The sequence below is a fragment of the Petromyzon marinus genome, chromosome 41 (assembly GCF_048934315.1).
Source record: "Petromyzon marinus isolate PM22_M1 ecotype Great Lakes invasive population chromosome 41, UKy_Petmar_22M1.pri1.0, whole genome shotgun sequence".
Taxonomy (NCBI): Eukaryota; Metazoa; Chordata; class Hyperoartia; order Petromyzontiformes; family Petromyzontidae; genus Petromyzon; species Petromyzon marinus.
The window spans coordinates 11,514,513-11,535,428 of NC_133707.1; the positions used below are offsets into that span (position 1 = coordinate 11,514,513).

Here is a 20,916-nt window from a genome sequence, read left to right on the forward strand (position 1 = left end):
GATGTCATGAAGAAAACGCGGTGAAGCCATAAACAGATGAGTTATCGCATAAATAGACGCATCAGCTTGATTTAGCAAGGTCGAAGGTCGTTGTCGTACAACCCAATTAATCATCTCGTCCCTCGTCGATATCGCCATTTTTTTCTACAATACCTCCTTGCGTGGCCGTATAATTGGACAAGGCTCCTAAATATATATTTTTTATAAAGCTCTTCTATTTTGCTAATGAATATCTATTCCTGGTGAAGGGCTTGATGCTGGGCCTAGAAAGCTCCTGGCTCATGATGAGAGAGGGCCCGGCGTGAATCCGTGTTCTATCCTCCAGAAATTCAAGCGTACTCTCAAGTCGACGTGCTCAGGCGGGGTCAAGAACGACCGCAAATACTTGATCGGTCAATCAATTTGCAACGTCCAGCTGCGAGGACTCCAACCAGTGGTAGCGATGCGACGAACATCCTCGGGAGGCCGTGAAGGAGCGCTGGCGGTGGCGCGAAGTGTCCACACGCGTTTTTAGTTTCACATCCAATGCCTCCTTGTCAGGGACGAGAAAGCCGAGCTAAACGGGAAATTGCGCGCGGGCAACAAGCAAACTCCACCGCGTGTTGCCGGTGACGTTTGCTTTCCAACACGAGCCCCCACCGTGGTTGCAACACCCTGCTGGCTACGGGGAGGCGCGGAAGTAAGCGTTTTCACTTCGCGACACACGACAGCTGGCACACAACTGGTGATACGTAATGTCAGAAAGCGAACAATAAACATACGACACGATAAAAACTGGCTCGTCTCCACGTCAAAGTGAGGTGAATCCCGACATGGGACTTAATACAGGGGACAGAGTTGGCAGTGTGGAGCTGATTAGACTGCGCTAACAGCAGGGGAGAAGGAGAGACCTCCCATCAAGACGGGGCAGCAGACAAGAGTGTATGATGCTGCATTTTAAAACGCGTGCCCGGCGAGGGCCTCTGATCATTTTGGCCCGACTCTCGGAGGGACAAAATCACAGCCAACAGACGAGCGAGGCGCACGTCCAGTCCGAGGTTTACGCTATTTAATTGAGCTTCCTATTTTTCCCCCCATTTCTGTGACTCTGCCTCGAAAGTGCGACGCGTTTTGAGCAACCTCCTGCATACCAGGCGAGGTAGTTAACATCTCGCCTCTGCGGCGCCCCATGAACCCTTACAGCCGCCTAAGGATCCAAGGGAATAGCTCGCGCCCATCCCATTCACTTTAAGACAACACTGATGACCCAAGTCTGGCACACACCATCTACGAGTGGACAATCGAAATTAGAACATGTATTTATACTGGAGAAATCCGATGAGCAATGAAGCTCTTTTCACAGATGTCCAGTCAGGGCGGGTAAGGATGTTACAACAAACAATACAAAAACTTGATAGGAGTGCAGAACACGAGAAAGGTAAACAAATCACCCAAACAATGAGTGACGATCACTGGCCACGTTGAAAAGCCAAGGCCACCCCCCCCCCCCCCCTTCGTGATGGCCAGGCATCGTTTTGGACAGGAGGCAGATTAGCGGTGGCACCGACCACGCTCGGTTTAAATAGTAAGCAGGGTACATATTCTTCTTTGGTTCTTTCGGTAAAGTCACGTAGAATGACAATAAAATAATAAATTGATCAAATAAAATAACACAATAATAATAATAAAATATATTTTATTATTATTATTTTGTTGTGACTTGACCGAAAGAACCAAGACTATGAATCACTGCAGTCACGAAAGCTTTAAATCAAAAGCAAGCAGGGTAGTTGCGAAAAAAATGATCGATCTTTCGGAAATTTGTGACGGCGGCACCAGACTGGGTGCCGTCATCACAATAATCCACTTTGCGACTGATCAATAATGAGCACGACTCTGCGGCGCCCGCACTGCAACGGTAACGCAAAGGCATCGCACGGTGGGCGAGCGATTGCGTAACGGCTTCCTGCCGCGGAGACCCGAGACGTGGGGCTGCAGCAGGGGTAACCAGCCTGGGAAAGGCCGAGGCGCCTCTCTCCTCCTCACCTGGATGGCGCTGTTGAGGAAGCAGCTGTTCTGGCCGGGCTCGTTGAGGAGGCCCTTGGCGGCCGCCAGCGACGTCACGCTGCCCAGGAGGTGGCCCCTGCGCAGGGTGGAGCCCGCGGGGCGCCCCCCGCCAGGCCGCCCCCCGCCCGGCTGAAAGAGGCTCCGCATCCACGACATGCCTACACAAACGGCGAGATATTGTAACGCGGCGCAACGCGGCGCAGGGCAACGTGGTGCAGCAGGGCAACGTGGCGCAGGGCAACGTGGCGCAGCAGGGCAACTCGGTGCAGCAGGGCAACGTGGTGCAGCAGGGCAACGTGGAGCAGGGAAACGCGGCGCAGGGCAACGCGGTGCAGCAGGGCAACGCGGTGCAGGGCAACGCGGTGCAGGGCCACGCAGTGCAGGGCAACCCGGAGAAGAGCAACGCGGCACGGAGCAATGCAGAATAATTCAACGCAGATCCGGCCGGGTGGCTCAGTGGTGGAGCGAGCAGCTCGCACTCAGAAGGTTGAGAGTTCAAATCCCGGTTGGGTTGGGGGTTGACACAGCCCATGAACCCTCTGGGATTGTTAAACTGGGTACCGCTTTGTGGGGACGCCAACAATGGTTATCCTATGAATATACTTGCTCCCACCATAGGAATATGGAATTTCAACTGCTGGCTTAGGGCCGCATGATATGGCAGGTACCTTACACCGATTAAAAACAGGGCACTTGGATATTTCAAATTCTTTACACAACATTCAGATTAATTACTTATGTGGCCATAAATACAGGGATACGTGCACATTAGCAAAACACGTTTTTTTTCTATTCACGGCAGTGAAAGTCAAATCCGACCGACTGTGAAACAGTCACGCACACAATGCCATAACGCCTGCGAATAGAGCACCTCCGATTAGCACGGTTGGCTATGTATGGTGCGAAAGAAGTTCAACATACGTACATTTTGTAAACGACCCGAGCACAAATGGTAGCTCAATGAAGTGGCTTAGCACGTGGAAATTTAATGCAGCCAAATTCTCTAAATGCGTGTTGATTCTAAATGCAGAAGGTAAAACCGGAGGATCCGGAGAAAAGTCCAAATATACAGGTGTCGGGATCGGGAGAAGATGCACACTCCAAATATACCGGCTTCAGGGTCCAGGATCGAACCCACGACCTCCTTTATATCAGGCGAGGTAGTTAACATCTCGCCGCAAAATACGTCTGTAACTTTCCAAAACGTTAACCGGGCAACGGTAGTAAATTAATCTTTGTGTTCAGTGGGCAGATCGCTGAGGCCATCTCAAGCCGCACAGAGGAACATGGCGTAACTCGACGCTGCACAATACGGCTCCATAACGCCGTCGTCATCGCCACAATGCGTCACGACGGTCCGGCACACGCAACAGAACATCCCCCCCCCCACCCCCCCCCATTTAGCCTCACAGACCATACTCGTTCGCGAACGCCGATTAAGGTGGGCTCGGCGCGCGAGATGGTGGTGCGGACAGCACCTTGGCCCCCCACTGACTTTTTCTCCCCATGGCTAATTTTGATATTTGCTCGTTTAAGGCTGAGTAGAATGATGGGAGGATCAGGGCAGGTGTAAATAGAGACTGGCACTGATGTTATCAATGGGATCATAGTGCCGTGCAGGAACAGCTGTGCCACCCCTATTCAAAGACAAAAATCTCCCGTGTAGCCTTAGCAGACTGTTGGGGCCAGTGCTGTTAGTGAGTGGCGCCTTTTAAGGCCAGCACGGCACACGAGGGGGGTTGGTGACCAGTACCATGCCTGGCCGCCTTTGTCTCCCTATGGTGATGTTTACACACGGCACCGGATAGTGAAATAAGGCTAAGTCGACCTAGGAGAGGTCCATGGCTGGTTTAGATATCACCGACACTGGCCGTGACCGTGAATCTAAGTCGGGTCGCCAGGTTGGTAGCACAGTGCACGCTTACTGCACCTCTGCTCCTGCTCACACGCGCACGCACACACACACACAACAGTACAAAAGCAGAATACAACGTGACAATACACACACACACAACAGTACAAGAGCAGAATACAACGTGACAATGAACGAGCACAAGGTAATCATTTGAGACTGGGTCGACCTAGGGGAGGCACAGGACCGGTTCAGGTAATTGTCACCGGTGTTGGTCGTGGGCAGGAATCGAACTCGGGCCGCTGGGTTTGCAGTGCAGCGCACTAACACTACCACTCCCCACACTGTCACGTGGAAACACGTGCTCTCATTCAATATTATGTTTTCATTCGTATATACTAAATATCCTCTCTTGAAAGCTACAAGTTCATAACATTTTCCGTGGGTCTATCTGATCTACATGCCTGCATTTACCTTTACATACATCTGTCTACATAGGTTTGAGTTTTATGTCCAGGAGCTGTAATCATCAGTGGCGAGTGATATCTGAACTGGTCCTAGACAATTCCTTTAACAAACCCACACTGACCAAAGTGGTGAAGTACAGTCAAATGATCGCCAGTGGCCGACAGTAGATTGACATCAGGCTGTACACGTACAATGTACACACATACACCCCCCGTGTAGCCTTATCAGACTGCTGGGGCAATGATGTTTGTGAGAACCCACGAAGGCCGGCACTACACACGATGGGTAGGTGGCCAACACCACGCCCGGCCGCCTTTGTCTCCCCAAATCGCGGATGTTTACACACCTCACAAACACCACATCCACTCTCTGTTCCACCTACAACAACACACCCGAGGTCAATCCCTCAAATGTAAACAAAACAAAGACCATCTTGGCATTCATTGCAGAACTATCACACGAGTTTTCACAGGAAGGAAATGAGTACCAGGTACTCATTTAAGGCCGAGTCGACCTAGGAAATGCACGTGGCCAGTTCAGATATTCGTCACCGAGCGGGAATTGAACTCGGGTCGCCACGTTAATAGCACGGCGCGCCAATCGCTGCGCCGCCGCTCTCCACGTACGTACAGCAGCGGCTGCGAGCACCAGGCGAGTAAACGCACGCCAGCACACGGCTCATGAGCGCGCGTGCCGGGCGAGAGAGAAAGTGACACAGAGACAAAGTGACACAGAGTGAGAGGGAGAGTAACGCAGAGAGAGGGAGAGCGCGACACAGAGCGACAGAGAGAAAGTGACAGAGAGACGAAGACCTGAACATAGAGAGAGCGACAGAGAGAGCGACGCAGTGGGAGGCCAAGTGGCATGGAGAGAGAGCGACACGGCGAGAGTGACACACACAGAGCAACAAGGCGGGAGAGAGCGACACAGAAAGACACGGTGGCAAAGCGTAATGGGGAGCGATTGGCACAGAGAAGTGAGCGAGTGACACAGGAGAGAGCGAGCGCAGAAACTCACGGTGGCAGGGGGGGTGGCATGCGGACGACACGGCACCACGAGCGATGAGGGGGCACCAACCCCAGGCCGACCACACAGGCACTGGCACCGCGAGAAGTTCGAGGGACGGACTGACGGACGCACACACTGACGGACGCACACACTGACGGACGCACACACTGACGGACGCACACACTGACGGACATCGACGAAAAATGTTGGTTCTCGAAATAGCAACGATGGGAGAAGTCTGGCGGTCAGGATGTGGAAGGCTCACGCGGCACAGCAGATGGGCACGTCCATTACGCGCACACACACACGCACGCACACGCGCACACGCACGCACACGCATGCACACACACGCACGCACACAAAGATCAAAGATAAAGCTCCCCCATATAGCCTTAACAGACTGTAGGGGCAAGTGCTGTTAGCGAGCACATATGAAGGCCGGAACAGTACACGAGGGGGTGGGTGGCCAGCACCACGACCGACCGCCTCTGTCTCCCTAGTGGCAATGTTTACACACTGCACCAGGTACTCATTTAAGGCTGAATCGACCTAGGGGAGGCCCGGGACCGGTTCAGATAATCGTCACTGGTGTTGGCCGTGAGCGGGAATCGAACCCGGGTCGCCAGGTTCATAGCGCAGCGCGCTAACCGCTACACTACCGCTCCCCACACGCACGCACACACACACACACGCACACACACGCACACACACGCACACACACGCACACACACGCACACACGATGTTTTTGTTATGAGGACGCTGCCTTCGTTGGGTCGACGGCTCACAATGGCGTTGGTGTAACCCCGCGCTCGGCCTTTTCATGCGAAGGAGAATCAACAGGTTCAAATGCTTCCACCTGTGATTCAACCGCTCGAGTAAAACCAGGTTATAGCACGAAGGAGAGCGAGGGAGCGCGCGCGAGCGAAATCGAGAGCCCTGGGGTCTTCACTTGTTTTTTACCTGGCTAAAAATAGATATAATTAATGATTGATCTTAAACGTAAAGGTCACAATTCTAAAAAACGCTACCGTGTCGTGCACCCCAAGAATGTTTCTTTATTTTTAAATGTATTGATCATAAATGTGTTCCATTAAACTGATTTATATCATCTTCTTTGGTTCTTTCGGCAAAGTCACGTAGAATGATAATAAAATAATAAATTGATAAAATAAAATAACACAATAATATTCTCACGACGTTTCGGCCTACCAGACAGTCTCGCCCCCTTCACCTGATGAAGGCCGCTTGTGTTGTGGCCGAAACGTCGTGAGAATATTATTGTGTTATTTTATTTTATCAATTTATTATTTTATTATCATTCTACGTGACTTTACCGAAAGAACCAAAGAAGATGAATCATTGCAGTCACGAAAGCTTTAAATCGTGATTTATATCATGTTATCAGACCAACCCCCATCCCTAAAATCATTACGATTTTGTACAATATTGGTCTTCTTATGAAAGAACATATCCGCCCCCACCATAGGAACGTGGAATTTCCGCTACTGGATCGAGGCCATTGATGGCGACGAGCATGGCCCAGCGTTCGTATGAGCCGCGAGCCTTTTCCGCTCCGGTTGGTCGCTCAAAAAAGTAATCTACAGGAAGTTCATGCGGGAGCATATTTGGCCAACTTCCTGCCAAAATTTCTTACGTGCAAAGGGTACATGGACATGAAAAAAATATCCCACAGACTGCCTACGACGAACCAGCTTGCTGTACTGCCAGCCGCTAGCCACAACATAGCCCAGCGGAGCTGCGAGCGTCTCGCCACGCACGATGTAATTTGCGAGACCCACCAATGCCGTGCTCCCCCAACATCTTGCCCAAGGTTTACTCCACTGGGCCACATCTCTCTGTACGTGTGTGTACGTTCAACTTCTTTCGCACGGTACGTGTTCATCGAAAGACGTCATGCGCATTCACTGAGGCTATTTCTGTCTGAACGCCGAACCAACGCATGGGTAGCAGGCACGAGAAGAGTGTTGATGCTTTCTACCCTTTGAGAGACTTCAAAAATTGCGGCGAAACGAGGCAGTGGCGACGGCTTGGGGAGTCTTCCAGCCAGCGGCAGATTGATCGATCGTGGCCTAAGAAGAAGACGACGACGATGATGATGACACGTTGGGGGAGAGGTGGGGGGTGGGGGAGAGGTGGGGGGTGGGGGAGAGGTGGAGAGGTGGGGGGTCAAGAAGACGCCGCCGCCGTCACCGCATCCGAATTTGACGCGAGGAACGAGTAAGCTCGCGGAGAGATGATGCCACCTCCCCCCCCCCCCCCCACGACGTCTCGACAAAATCCGCGTTGCCGAAGATTTACCGCCGTCTCCTTGACCCGCGAAGGACCGCGCGCTCTCGCGACGCTCAGCGCTCCCTTCAGCGCAGACAAAAAAACATCGCCGCGGTCGTCCCTTTGCCCCGGCTCGCGAGCGGCCCCGGCAGTTAAACCCCAGGTCGGCAATTACAGTCAGCAACACGGTGCCTGCGGTTTTGATGCCCCGCGGTAAGTAACCGCTTCGTGTGCATTTATCTGTCGATGTCAGGGAGCCTCCGTTCACAAATCAGAACGTCGAGATGGCAGCTCCAGCGTGTGTATGTAGGAATTTCTTTCGCGCCGTACGTGGCCGACCGTGCTAAATCGGAGGCGAGCATGCGATAGCAATTCCGCGTTTCTATGAAGGGAGTCAGCCTCATCACTAAATGACCGCTACTGACTTCCCCACCAAAGTGGAAGCAATATTCCCTGGAGGAGCAGGCAGTGGGCCGGGTCGACCCCCAAAGGGGATTTGAACCTCGCGACCTATCGATTTGCCAGTCAATCGCTCTTCCACAGCAACGTGAAATGGACATACAATATGATGTGTGTAAAGGATGTCGTTACAATGCAACTCGCTGAAATATGGACGAGGATATCTACAAATCACCCCTCCACCTCCCCCCCCCACCCCATCCCTGTATCATGAATTGTCACGATTCAGCACCAGAACTGTCACGATTCAGCACCAGAATTGTATTCAATGTTGCGGTTCAGGATTAGCACCTCTAGTGGCTGCAAGGGTGTAGTGAACCCACGAAACATTCTGAATTTATAAAACACACTGGGCCTTGATAATTTGAAGGCATGTGTGTACTGTATGTTGAACTTCTTTAACACCGTACGTAGCCAACCGTGCTAATCGGAGGTGCGGGTGGTTCATCAAGCGATGCATCAATCCAACCACGACACCCAAAGAAGTATCGTTGAGCTTCGAGTTCTCAAACGCTGCACAGATGCGTCAGAAACCTGTTTGCTGTAATTCACACCTCTCGTTGTCCTTAGAGGTAAATATATCTCACACTAATATATAAATATCTCACACATGATCTCCGCATGATCCACCAGCTCCATTCCAGATTACGGATGCGTACCGACAACATACCACGCACAGCTCTGATTTAATATGAACACCGATTCAGTGAGAATGCGGGAGTGCCAGAGTGCACGTCTCATACCAAACATTAACATCTTAAAAGCGCGATTATCGTAACGAAAGGGACAGTCGAAGAGCTGAACACACATCCAAGACGACGTAAATAGAGAAGATGGAGCATTGAAATCGGTTAATACGCGGATGGATTGTCGCACCGCAGAATCACGAGAGGTGGCGGTGGCTTGGGGGAAGGGCTTCACATCCAGCAGTGGACTGAACATGGTTGATGATGATGACGACTACGACGAGGGTATTGGCCGAGTTGTGCGATACAATGCATCGTTGCGCAAGGCAGGAGGAGCGTGTTGCCGTGTTTGTGTGTGGTGGAACGCAGCGATTGCAGCGCCGAGGTTCATCCCAGGGATTGTATTTATAGCCGCGCGCATCCGCGATGCGCAGGGCGCATTTGCTTAACAACCCCGGCGCTAACGAGTCTCCACTCGTGCACTGACACGCAACGCACACACGCGTGCACGCCTGGACACACACACGCGTGCACGCCTGGGCACACAAACTCGCGTACGGCCCATCAAACAAAGAGAGCGCATGCACTTCCCAACACAAAGATCCCCCGTATAGCCTTAACGGACTGTTGGGGCAAGTGCTGTTCGCGAGCACCGTTTAAGGCCAGCACGCAACACGTGTGTGATTTCGAAAAGTTTTTTGGTTTGGCCGTGTTTTTGTTTATTGTAGTACGGAGTTAGACTGATGGCCTAAATCTTAGTTGTCTTGTGGTTGTTGTTGTTGTTTGATTTGCATCCCACTGGGATTTTTGCACACAGCGCTGGTGTACGGTGCTATTTCAGGAATATTTTGATGTTTTTTTCCTGGATTTTCTGTTTGCCATGTCACATAGTCACTTAAAGATGTTTTCTTGTTCATGTTTTTGTTTTTTGTTTGTTGCGATTGCACCCGATTCAAGAGCCGAATGGCTCACAGGGCTATACCAAATAAATGGAACTATGAAATAGAACTATGAGTGGGGTGGGTGGCCAGTATAATGCCCGGCCGCCTTTGTCTCCCCAGTGGCGATGTTTACACACCATACCAGGTACTCATTTAAAGCAGAGTTGACGTGAGCGGGAGCTGGACTTGGGTCGCCGGGTTCGTAACACAGTGCATTAACCACGATGCTATGCACCAATCCACACAAACGCGCATGTACACACACCGATATATCCATACACACACCAATACACACCCATCTACACATACAGTCACAAACACACATATGCACTATCCATCACACACACACACACATACGAGCACACCCACCCACACTATCCATCACATATGCATACACCCTATGCATCCACAAATACACTCGCACAAACACACGCACCACACACACCCACACACAACCATCCAATGAGCATAAGAACACACGCCAGTCCATTCATACACACGTGCAATACACAACCTCTAACACACACACATATATACACGCGCATATCAGCAAACCCACACACCAATCCACGCTCACATGCGCACACACATAAAAAATGCACGGGTGTCCATGCATTAACGCATGTACACATAAAAACCTCCTAATATGGCATTAACAGACTTGGGCAAGTGCAGTTAGCGAGCACCTATCAAGGCCGGCACGGCACACGAGGGTGGGTGGCCAGCACCACGCTCAGCCGCTGGTATATCCCGAGTGGAAATGTTTACACAAATCACCAGGTACTCATTTGAGGCTGAGTCGACCTAGGGGAGGCCCAGGACCGGTTCAGATAATCGTCACTGGTATTGGCTGTGAGCGGGAATCGAATTTGGGTTGCTAGGTTCGTAGCGCAGCGCGCTAACCGCTACGCTACCGCTCCCCCAACATGTACACACACATGCACAAAGACACACCCGCAACATCCATTCATATACAAACCCATGAGAAACACACACATCCATTACACACACAGAAATATTTAACCTTCCACGAAAACACAGAGCACATACATACATCTGTGAACACATACATGCACAAGCACACAGCCATGCGCCACACACGCTCAAAAGCCACACACAAACCGATCACACGTCCACACACACACACACCAAACGCGTGGAGATCACCGATTAAATGAAGTCACCCATGTGAATTCCAGCGATGTTCTAGAAAGATGGTATCTGGTACAGATACGCTCAAGCCTTTGCTTTACAACTATGACTTGAAATTCACAATTTGGGTGCCATGCTGGTCCATGCCGAAACCAAGAATAAACATTCCGTAACATGTATTTTACATTTAACTTAGCCTACGACTAACTCCCAATGTTCTACACTTGCACAACAATGTCACGGGCTCTTTAACATTCCCCCGCCCCCACCCAAAGCTTAACTTCGTATAAACCTAGGCAGCTGCGTGAAACGAGATCTCGGTACTTCACGCTAAAATCAGTTTTTTCGTTGGTGCTCGCCGGCACGCTCCGGGTAAGGTACAACCGAACCTCCAGGTGCCGGGAGGGGGAATGTTGCAGAGATTTTCAGGGCTGCAACGTGGAGTTCACTTCTCCACACATTCCACCTGCCACTATCTGGAGTTCATCTGCACTTTACCCAGAAGTGTATCGATGACCACCATGTGAACAATCGGTTACAATCAGCGTATCAGAAAATTACTTGGGGAGGGGTTGATGGCGACCGCGCACGACGGCTAGAGGCCTAATCCAACCAGTCGATTGAACATCTCCTTCTCCGGGAACTACCCAGGGTGTGCCTTGCCCTGCACAGCCCTAGCGATTGACACTCGGCTCAAGGACCCTGTTTGCCCCATCCCGTTTGTGAACGAGCACCAGCATTGGCACGTAGCTGCGACAGCGACCGCCCGATGGGGAACCCTTTGTCGTGTCCGGGGGTCTTATTTTGGCCCTGTGAATCTCGTGAGACAGAGATCGTTAACGCATTACAATCTCCCCCTGCTTAAGAGAGCAATCAGGATCAGAATATTCATTTAGATTGAAGAATCCCATGAACTTTAAAGCTCTTTTTCACAAATGTCCAGAGAAAGCGGTGGAAATTCTACATTCCCGTGACGAGGGCCAGTATATCCATAGGACAAACCATGGTTGACTTCCCACAAAGTGGATATCTATTTTATTTGTCAAGGAGAACCCGCCTGAGGCATTCATGCATTTAGCAAAATCCAGCGTAAGGAGTCTGCCTTCAGTGTGGGAGGAAACCAGACAACCTGAAGACAGCACAGCCTCACAAGGGGACAACACTACAAGCTCTACGTACGTGTTCATGAACTTGCTGTACTGCTATCTTATGGCCACTTCACAGCTCTTTAGACACTGTGAGAGTTCTGCAAATCTACACAATCCACCAACTTGTGCCTCTGAAGTTCTGGAGAAAAGGGTTCCGTTGCGGTTTACCTCCGATTACCTCCGATTAGCATGGTTGGCTTACATACGGTGCAAAAGAAGTTCAACATACACACCATACAGCGACGTTGCAATGCTACGTTCCCTGTGGCATGATGCTCGACAGTCGGCTGTGGCAAAGCAGCGTCGCACTCCTCTAACGAGCAGCATAGGCGGGCGACACTCGCCGTGGCCCGTGCCACTCGGTACGAGGGTGCAACTGCTCCCTCCCCTCCCTCCCCTCCCTCCGTAGGGCACTCACCTTGATGCGATTCGAGGAGACCGGTGCCACGAGCTTAAACGAGGGGAGCGGGCGTCGCTGGGAGCAATGCTGTGCCGGCTGGTGATGGGGTTGTGACGACGGCGGGGATGCGGGGTGGGGAAGAAGGGGAAAAAAACAAAGCTCTCCGGGTTCTTGTGGCCCTCGGGAGAGAAGGCGATGAGAGCGAAGATCGGCTCCTTTTCTGACGCTTTAAAATAGCGCGGAAAATCCACAGGAATCCCGACGTCCGCGTCACTCGGCTTAAAACGGCATCGCTGCAACCACCACCGCCTCTGCTGAGCGTGGCAGAGCGGCCCCACGTGGCTACAACCGGAGACGGAGAGGCGACCGGGGTCTGCGGCTGCAAGCGCTCGCTTGCTCGCGTGCCTGGAAAAAGTCTCGTGTGGCGGGGGAAGGGGGGAAGCGGCGAGTCGGGCGCCGTCAGGGCCGGCGTGCGCCCATGTCGTTGGCGCGTTTCGGCCGCGCGGGTCGCTCGGGTTCACTCGCGTTGCTCGTCGATCGACGGGTCGGCTGGAGGGACGGGCGTTGCCGAAGGATGGACGGACGAGTCCCGGTTTATCCCGCGTCCATTGCCGTCCTGGGCGTCTAAACGCGGCGGCTGGCGAGATGGCGCGGTAACGGAAAGTCAATGTCTCTGCCCGCTTTCGGCCAAAATCTATTTTTGCGCATGCGGACCTCGGTTGCCCCGTGCGAGAGTGGACGCCACAATGCAACGGCGCTCACGGTCGGTGCGCAGCACTCAACTGCCTCGGCGATCTTGGCCGCGTCCCAACGTCGCCGGACTTCACAGAGGAGAAAAAAAAAACTACGCCTTGACATTCAGAGGTGGGTCTGGCTGCACACGCCGGGGGAACTTACAAAAGTATTGTTTTGTTCTTTTGCGCTTTACTTCCGAAGCCAATTTTTCTCGGCACTTTCCTCGCGTGCATTTTCTTTCGCGCAAATTTTCTTTTGCCCGTCGAGATGCACGAGCCTTCGCCCGATAAGAACAAAAAATAACACTCAAACTGAACCGTGAAGAAACGCACGCATTCTAAGTCAGCCGTTTCCCCACATTCCCTTTTGCAGGGGCCTCCTCCTCCTCTTGCTCAGCCGACCGGTCTTCTCGGCTTCTTAATTAATGCATCAGCCCTCGTCAAATCAACGGGGTCACAACCGAGGGCCTTTGTTCCGAGTCGCTGGCACGTTTCACGCTTCCAAACTCTGCCCTGTTGCTGCGGCCGCCCCTAATTGCGGCGAGGTGGTTTCCTTTCCCATGATGCAGTGCGGCCGCGCCGTCGCACAGAACCCTAGGGGAGGATGAGGAGAAACAAGGGCAGGAAGGGAAATAATGGCACCGTAAAAAAAAATCAATTCACACGAAGATCCCTGTTGTGCGTGTTTCATCCAATCAGATTCATTGCACGGATCAAGGCGTCTTTCAACGTTCACGTCACGAGTTTTTCTTCCACGTTGGGCAACAGCTGGATGCTCGGTTAAAATTCCACGCTCAGATTCCTCGGCAATTCTCTTAACGGAGTAAGCAAAACTTTAATGAAACGCGTGCATGCATATTTGATGCTGCATTCATGAGCACAGTTATTAAAACAACAAACTCTTTACAAGGTGCCACTGATGAAAACGGCCACCGGGTAACAAACAACAGGCGAGCACTCGCCGCAACACAAATTGCTAATCAATTCGTGAATGTAAAACCGCGTTCCGCTATCGGTGGGAGTCGTCAATGAGGCATGGCGACCCCATCGAGCGGAGATGCAGGCGGCGCGAATGTGCACGGCGCCGACAACTAGCATCGTCGGGACACTCTCAGCCAGCGGGCGAAACTCCACATTCATATGTCCGCGGGGGGACCAGTATATGTCGACCGAGTAACCGCCGTCAACCTGTCATCGAGAGGCGTGTGTGTGATAAGACGGTGACGACGGCGAGACGGCTGTCGGCACGTTCCGGATATCTCAAAAGGTTAACCGCCTCACGGAAGCACATCTCAAACGTGTTAACCGCTGCCCGGCGTGCGCGATCCGATATGCCCGGCGCTCGCTCTCCGGTTTCGGTAAAAAAGTAAAGCGCAGAGGAGGCGACCGCTTTAGCGGGATTTGGTTTCAGCGGGAATGCCGGTTGGTCCGCCGACCGTGTGACACTGCGCATCCGCGCCCACGTCCTCGCCGGGCGGGACGCTCCATCCGTCAGCGCCGTCGCCGCCTCCGCTACCGCCTTCAAAACAATTTCGCGGTTCAGCGATCGTCGGGGTCAGTGTGGCCGGTCGATCGGAAACCCGAGCGGTGGAGCGTGGTGGGGGTGGGTTTAGGGTCACGGGCCCGAGGTCTCCAGTCATGCACCGCGTCACGCACAGCAACGTGTCACGCGCCATCGTGTGTCAAGCACAGCAACGTGTCGCGCACCACAATGCACGCCTTTGTGCGGTACCGCGGTGCGGGAGGATGGCGGCACAGAACGACTTTTAGACTCGTTTCAACCGGACTCGCTCGCTCGGCACGACGTAGCGACACGCGGTGCGGTGTCCGAAGTGCATCGCCGTGTGCTAGTCAACTGAAAACATTTATCGATGTTGTGCTCAGATCCAGAGGCAGAGTGGGTGGATCGCGCAGATAGCGAGTGACGCGCAAGTGAGTGACACCCTAAACCTGTTGGGCTGTAACGTGGCCAGAAGGCAGTACCAGTGGGCTGCTGAACAATATGTACGGAACATTGAGTGCCAGCCCCTTGCTTTGTTTTTCTCATGCAAAACAACTCATTCAACCGGAATTGGCCAAACATCCCAACGCAGGACTGGCTTAGGATGTTCAATCATTCCTGGCCGAATAAGGAACATTATCAGCGCTGTCATTGGCGGCGTACCAGAGACCAAACGCTCATTACGGTAGAGAACCCGGTTCAATCCCCGGTGACCTGAACCAGGAATTTAACCGGGTCGGGCTCAGTGCCCGCTCCAGCTGTCTAAGCTTGAAACCCATGAGAGCATTCTGCAGCAGATTCGCACGCGGCCGACTGCGCTCGTGAAGCGGCGACGGGCTGCCCTCGCGGGCCAGACGCGCGCTCCCACGGCGGCCTGACAACAAGGCCGAAGGGACGACACGAGGAACAACACGATTACGATAACGTTCATAACGTTCATAACCGGTGGTGGGGGTCACCGCTCGGTCCCACGGCCCAGCGGCACATTTACGAGGCTCCGCCGCCGCCATCGCCACCGCCCGGCAGCACCTGGGGCGAGGCACGCGAGGGGGACAGCCATCGGACGCGGGCCGCGGGAGACATCCGTCCTGCACCCCGCCCCCCCGAGCCTCGTAAAGTTCGGCGTGGCTGAGACAACAGAGCGAGGGGGGCGGTGCGCGAGGAGACGGCGGCGAGAGCGTGGCCGTCGCCGCGCCGGTCTTTAGGAATCAACGAGCCCGGCGCTTCCGCGCGTTCCGTCGTGGTAAGCCTGTCACCCCCCACCCTCCCACCCTCCCACACCCCCCCCCCCCCGCCACCAACACAGATAATTCGACTGAAAGGAGCGGATGCCGTGGGGAGCAGAGCCGGCACGCGGATCGGCCCGGTGCCGCGCAGAAGCAATTGTTACGGCGGCTTAACGTTCGCCAGCGACACATGGGCACCCCCGCCTCCCCCCCCCCCCGCCGCCCGTTTGCGTAATCAGAATAAATGACGTTTCTGCATGGGGTCGCGGTTGCTGCAAGTGGACGAGTGAACTCTCCCATGGGGCTTCGTCCCCTCTGTGGCCAACACAAAAACTCAACACGCTTTGTTAACAACGCTTCCCCGAAAGAGGAACACGCGCAGAACAGGCGACATGCACTACTGCCAAATCAGCATCACAAAGCAAACCTCTGGCCAATGCAGCGTACTCCCTTGTCCAAAATAATCAGTGAGAAAAAAAACCGTGGCTTGCAGTCCAAGTGCGACTCTCCCGAACAAGTGTCGAAACCATCAGGATTCTCTGTGTCCATACTGCCGCTCACTGGTCACCGAGTTCATCCGTACAATTCCCGTTGGGGTCACGGAACGGGGAAACCCGCCCGGAACAAAGCAACAGTCTTGATACCATCGTGGAGATTCGCATCTCGCGGCCGCGTCGCCGTCAAACAGGGCCACACCTCAGGCTGGCTTTGACTTCAGCGAGTCTCGTTGGCAAGCACGTGGTCCACCACAAACCGCTTTCGCAGAAACCATGGCAGATGCAGATACCTGGTGATGCACCAATGGAAATTAAAAAAACTCTCCGGTGTGCGACTGTGGTCATCCAGAACAGACCGTACAACGTATCACGACGCTATTCACAATCAGCAAATACGAAAGAGACATCGCAGCGATGATACACTCCGGTACTCCTGACGCGGTGGTCTGTCTGGCTTGACCACCTCAATGTCAGATTGCAGTTGTTGCTCTGCAGCATCTACATCAGTAGTCGCATGACAAGAAGAAGCAACCCCCCCCACACACCATCCCCCCACCCCCCCGACCGCCGATGGGCTGCCCGCACAGCACACGCGGGGGAGGGGGGGAGAATCGGAGAGCGAGCGGAGCGTGCCGCTCGCCCTGCTCGCCCGTTCAACGGGTGCCACCACTCGTGTGCGGCCTGTTGTGCGTTTTTTGCTGACCGGATTCCAGCTGAAATTCCACCTTTGAAAAGCTCTGCCTTTTCAAAGCGGAACGCCTCTCACCGTCTGTGTCGCAATAGAAAACACGCCGGCATCGCTCTTTCCCCCCCCCCCCCCCCCCCCCGTGCAACTGACGTGCATCAGCGCGCCATCGGGCTTCGTTTAGCGACGAGCACTTTTTACATCACTATATACGAACCTAAGGTGCTGGTGATTACGATGAACACAAAAGCGACACGCAATTTACGCCAAGAGCAACACGCAACCCAAAAGCGGCTCCTCCTCGTGGATCTCGTAGCGAGCAATTCCGTACGTCTCGGACCGTTGGGCCGAATGATTCCGAACTGTTGTCAATAAGAACCAAAAACGGCAACGTTTTACGGTCAGGAATTGTAATGACGCTCGGCTGGTGATAGTCACCGTGATATCGCTCGCATACCCACTCCGACTGGACATCTGTGAAAGAGCTTTATAGCTCATGCATTGCTCCAGTATAAATCAATATTATGATTCTTCTGACACGTTTGAATGCAAATGCCAATGCAGTCATATTTCTTCTTCAATGCAGCTTCAAACTAGTGCTGCATGGCACGTAACTTGCAGCCTCGGCGAGCACCCACTAGAGGTTTAAGTGAGCTACTAACCAGCCACATGCTTGCATAGCTGGGTAATACAGATCAAACGATTTTACCACCTTAAGGCCCACTGAGCTATATAGCTCTTTCAGCAGCGACCTGGCCACAAATGATAGCTCAACGTAAGTGGCTTATCGCGTGGAAATCTATAGCAGCCAAATAATCTAAACGCGCGTTGATTCTAAATGTGGAGGGAAAAACCGGAGGACCCGGAGAAAAATCTACGTGATCACGAGGAGAACATGCAAGCACTCCAAATATATAGGTGTCAGGGTTAGGATCGAAAGCATGATCTCCAACATACCAGGCGAGGGATTAACATCTCGCCACAACCGTCAGCGCATGGCTTTCATTTCCCTCTGTTATTTCACACAGTTTGTATTTGTCACCAATGTCTTATCAGCACCCTGGCACACAGCACGGGGCACACAGCCCATGACATTTACATTAATTTGTACCCCTTCCTGTGTTGTCTTTCGAGGCCCCCCCCCTACGCAGCAACTCAATTCCGCTTTCTCTTTGGCTCACTCCAAAACTATCGGCTAAATGATCCCTCCGAGCTGGGCTCGACTTGGGTTCAGTGCGAATGTAAAATCCATTACATATCACTTCTCTTCAGTTGGGGAGTTGGAAATTTGAACGTCGGGTCCTAATGACATTGGCTCTGTGCTCTAACACTGGCGCAGCTTAATGTCCTTAGCCACTTGATTAACTCTACTTTAAATGCAGCCATGCCAGACGCTAATGAGACCCACGTGGTCAGGGCCCGTGCACGCGTACCGATCCCCATTTCAAGTGACATAGGGGGACGACAAGAGGGCAATTAGTGGCGCTCGTTCAAACTCACAACTCGCCCCGATTGCCGCCCAACGCGTTTCGGCAAAAGTCCAGAAGCGGCGGTTAACGATGCGGGGACTCGACGTAGACTGGGTGACCGATCGCTCCGTTATGCACAGGGATTTCACACCGAATCCGTGCCGGCTTGCATCGTGCGCTTCTGGAACGCGCTTCCTTCCGATATTAGGAAGCCACTGGAGCTATTGTGCTTTTACATCATCTAGATTGAAAGCGAATTTCTTTAGAACTGCTTTTTACGTTTAGTTTGTTGTCCTTCTGCCGCACCTCCGATAAGCATGGTTGGCTACGTGTGGTGCGAAAGAAGTTCAACGTACATACATATATATACTCTGAGACACAGCAGACACCAGGCCTCAAGGTGCAGTAACAGAGGGAGGGAGGCCGCAGTTGTAAATTATTCTTTCCACGGGCACCTGGCCATAGAACGCACGCGCGGGCAGCCGGGGTCACTCGCATGCTCAGAGTGAGCCAGCAGAGAGCCATGAGGGTTGCCATCTCGACCAGTGAGCAAAGTCAGACGCAACTTCTCGGTCGGCAATGGGTCCATTATCCAAACCGTACAGTTCAATGCCGTAAAAGTTCAACAAAAGTTCGGGACCAGATCTCGGCACAAATTAATTCCTGCTTCCACCCAAACACAGAATGTCAAAACCGGTCCAGAGTTTGCTCGTATTGAAACCAATGTTACTGAATGAATGCACACCCAGAAGAAGGACGTGTGCCCATGAGGTGTGTAAAAAAATACACTTTTTTATTTTTTATGTAGACGCAAACATGGGAAGAAGTATTTTCAACTGATTTACTCCGCTTTTACCAAAAATGCTCTACAAGCAACAACTTTGTATTGTACTATGTATGCTGAACTTCTTTTGCACCGTATGTAGCCAACCGTGCAAGGAGTACGAGAGGGTACATGGCAGACGAGGACGAAGCTGGTCTTTACCCAACAGAGCAGTCACTACAAAACACTGCAGCACAGCTGCGATGCATGACGTGTAGATTAGTCACTTGCAGTGAAATACTCTAACATTTATTTAAAACATTGTGACACTACTATGCATGACTGCTGATCAAGTTTGTTTTTCCCGATGAGCCAGCCGAAGACACTCGTACGCGCAGAGGCCTCTAGTTTGGGATGGGTGCATAATTGCGTGCGTCACCCCAGGTATCTCGCCCTGCTCATTTTTCCCAGTGACACTCACATTTCCTAACCGAAGACTATCCGTGTATCGTAAGTCACGGGGATCACGGGGCAACGTGCTACCCGCGCTCTCCACAGCCAGGTAAAAACCATTTCGCCGCTCAAAAGCCCACGGTGGCCATGAGCTGCTGGTGGGAAACTCCACATTCCAGCACTGTGGGCAGGCCACTCGCACTTTCATCCTGGGCCAGTGGAAGTTTTCCTCTGCTTCTTATGCTCTCCTTGGCGGCCAAGGTAAACACTACAAAGCGTAGCAGCGGTGGGGGGGGGGGCTGGAAATCGCTTAAAGTCGCAGGGGTCCTGTGCCCTACCAGAGGAAGCGTGGCAGCCACAGGGAAGAGAAAAATAATAATCAGCTTTTGCTTCGGGAGCATTCTTTTTTGTCGTTGGAGACAGCAGTGCGGTAATTTTGGGGAATAACGATCCGTGGCGACACTCGGCGTGTGCGTCGACGCCGGGTCAATGCCGTGACTGTGGAAATCGGCGGTTAAAGCGCCACACTGGCTCGCAAATCCGCCTTGTTCTGGGAGGCATGGTTGGGGCTCCAAAGCCTCCCCAAGGAGGAGGAGGAGAAAGGAGGTACCCAGCCGTTTTTGTTGTTTTTTACCGTGTGATCGGCACGCTCATCCAAGACAGCGGATAGCGTGCCCCCCCCCCCCCCCCCCCGTGCTTATAAATGGGTTAAGGGAAGCAAAAAAAACCAAAAACAAATGACGCATTAACTGTACAATGTCAAATAAAACGGCAATGTCTCGGGAGGATTTATTACCCAAATAATAGGGTTTTGTGGGGAGCAGGTGGGAAGCTGTTTTGGCTGACGATGACAGGCCCAGCCCATGTGATTAATGTGCTTTCCCACAAAAGTGCTTGGGAGGGCTCATGCGGTGGGGGACGCATCATGGCCACGACCAAAGCATTGACCTGGCACCGCTGAAATCCGGGGTTCAAATCCGAGTGTTTAGCCACTCGTAATTAAACCCAGTTCTCAAGTAGAGCGGAAGTTGATGGTATCTGTCAAGTTACAAATTACTGCATGAAAGAAATGACACATTCAATTGGTTTGTCACCTTGCAGCTGTGAGGATTATGAAGGTAGATGTTATTGCCGAGAA

General features: G+C 52.6%; 1 protein-coding gene across 7 annotated transcripts in view; it reads right to left on the minus strand.

The window, feature by feature from the left end:
• The window catches only part of LOC116950878 (uncharacterized), a 236,210-nt gene that overhangs the window by 74,747 nt on the left and 140,547 nt on the right, over positions 1 to 20,916 (minus strand). For 5 of the 7 annotated variants that reach the window (XM_032969004.2, XM_032969006.2, XM_032969003.2 and 2 more), the window contains 2 exons: positions 12,469 to 13,778; positions 2,026 to 2,204 (listed from right to left, as the gene is read on the minus strand). In XM_032969004.2, the coding sequence (XP_032824895.2) occupies positions 2,026 to 2,202 (177 nt within the window). In that variant the 5' untranslated portion in view covers positions 2,203 to 2,204; positions 12,469 to 13,778. The remainder of the gene's footprint in view (positions 1 to 2,025; positions 2,205 to 12,468; positions 13,779 to 20,916) is intronic. The other 2 variants (XM_076073392.1, XM_032969008.2) reach the window with 1 other exon arrangement.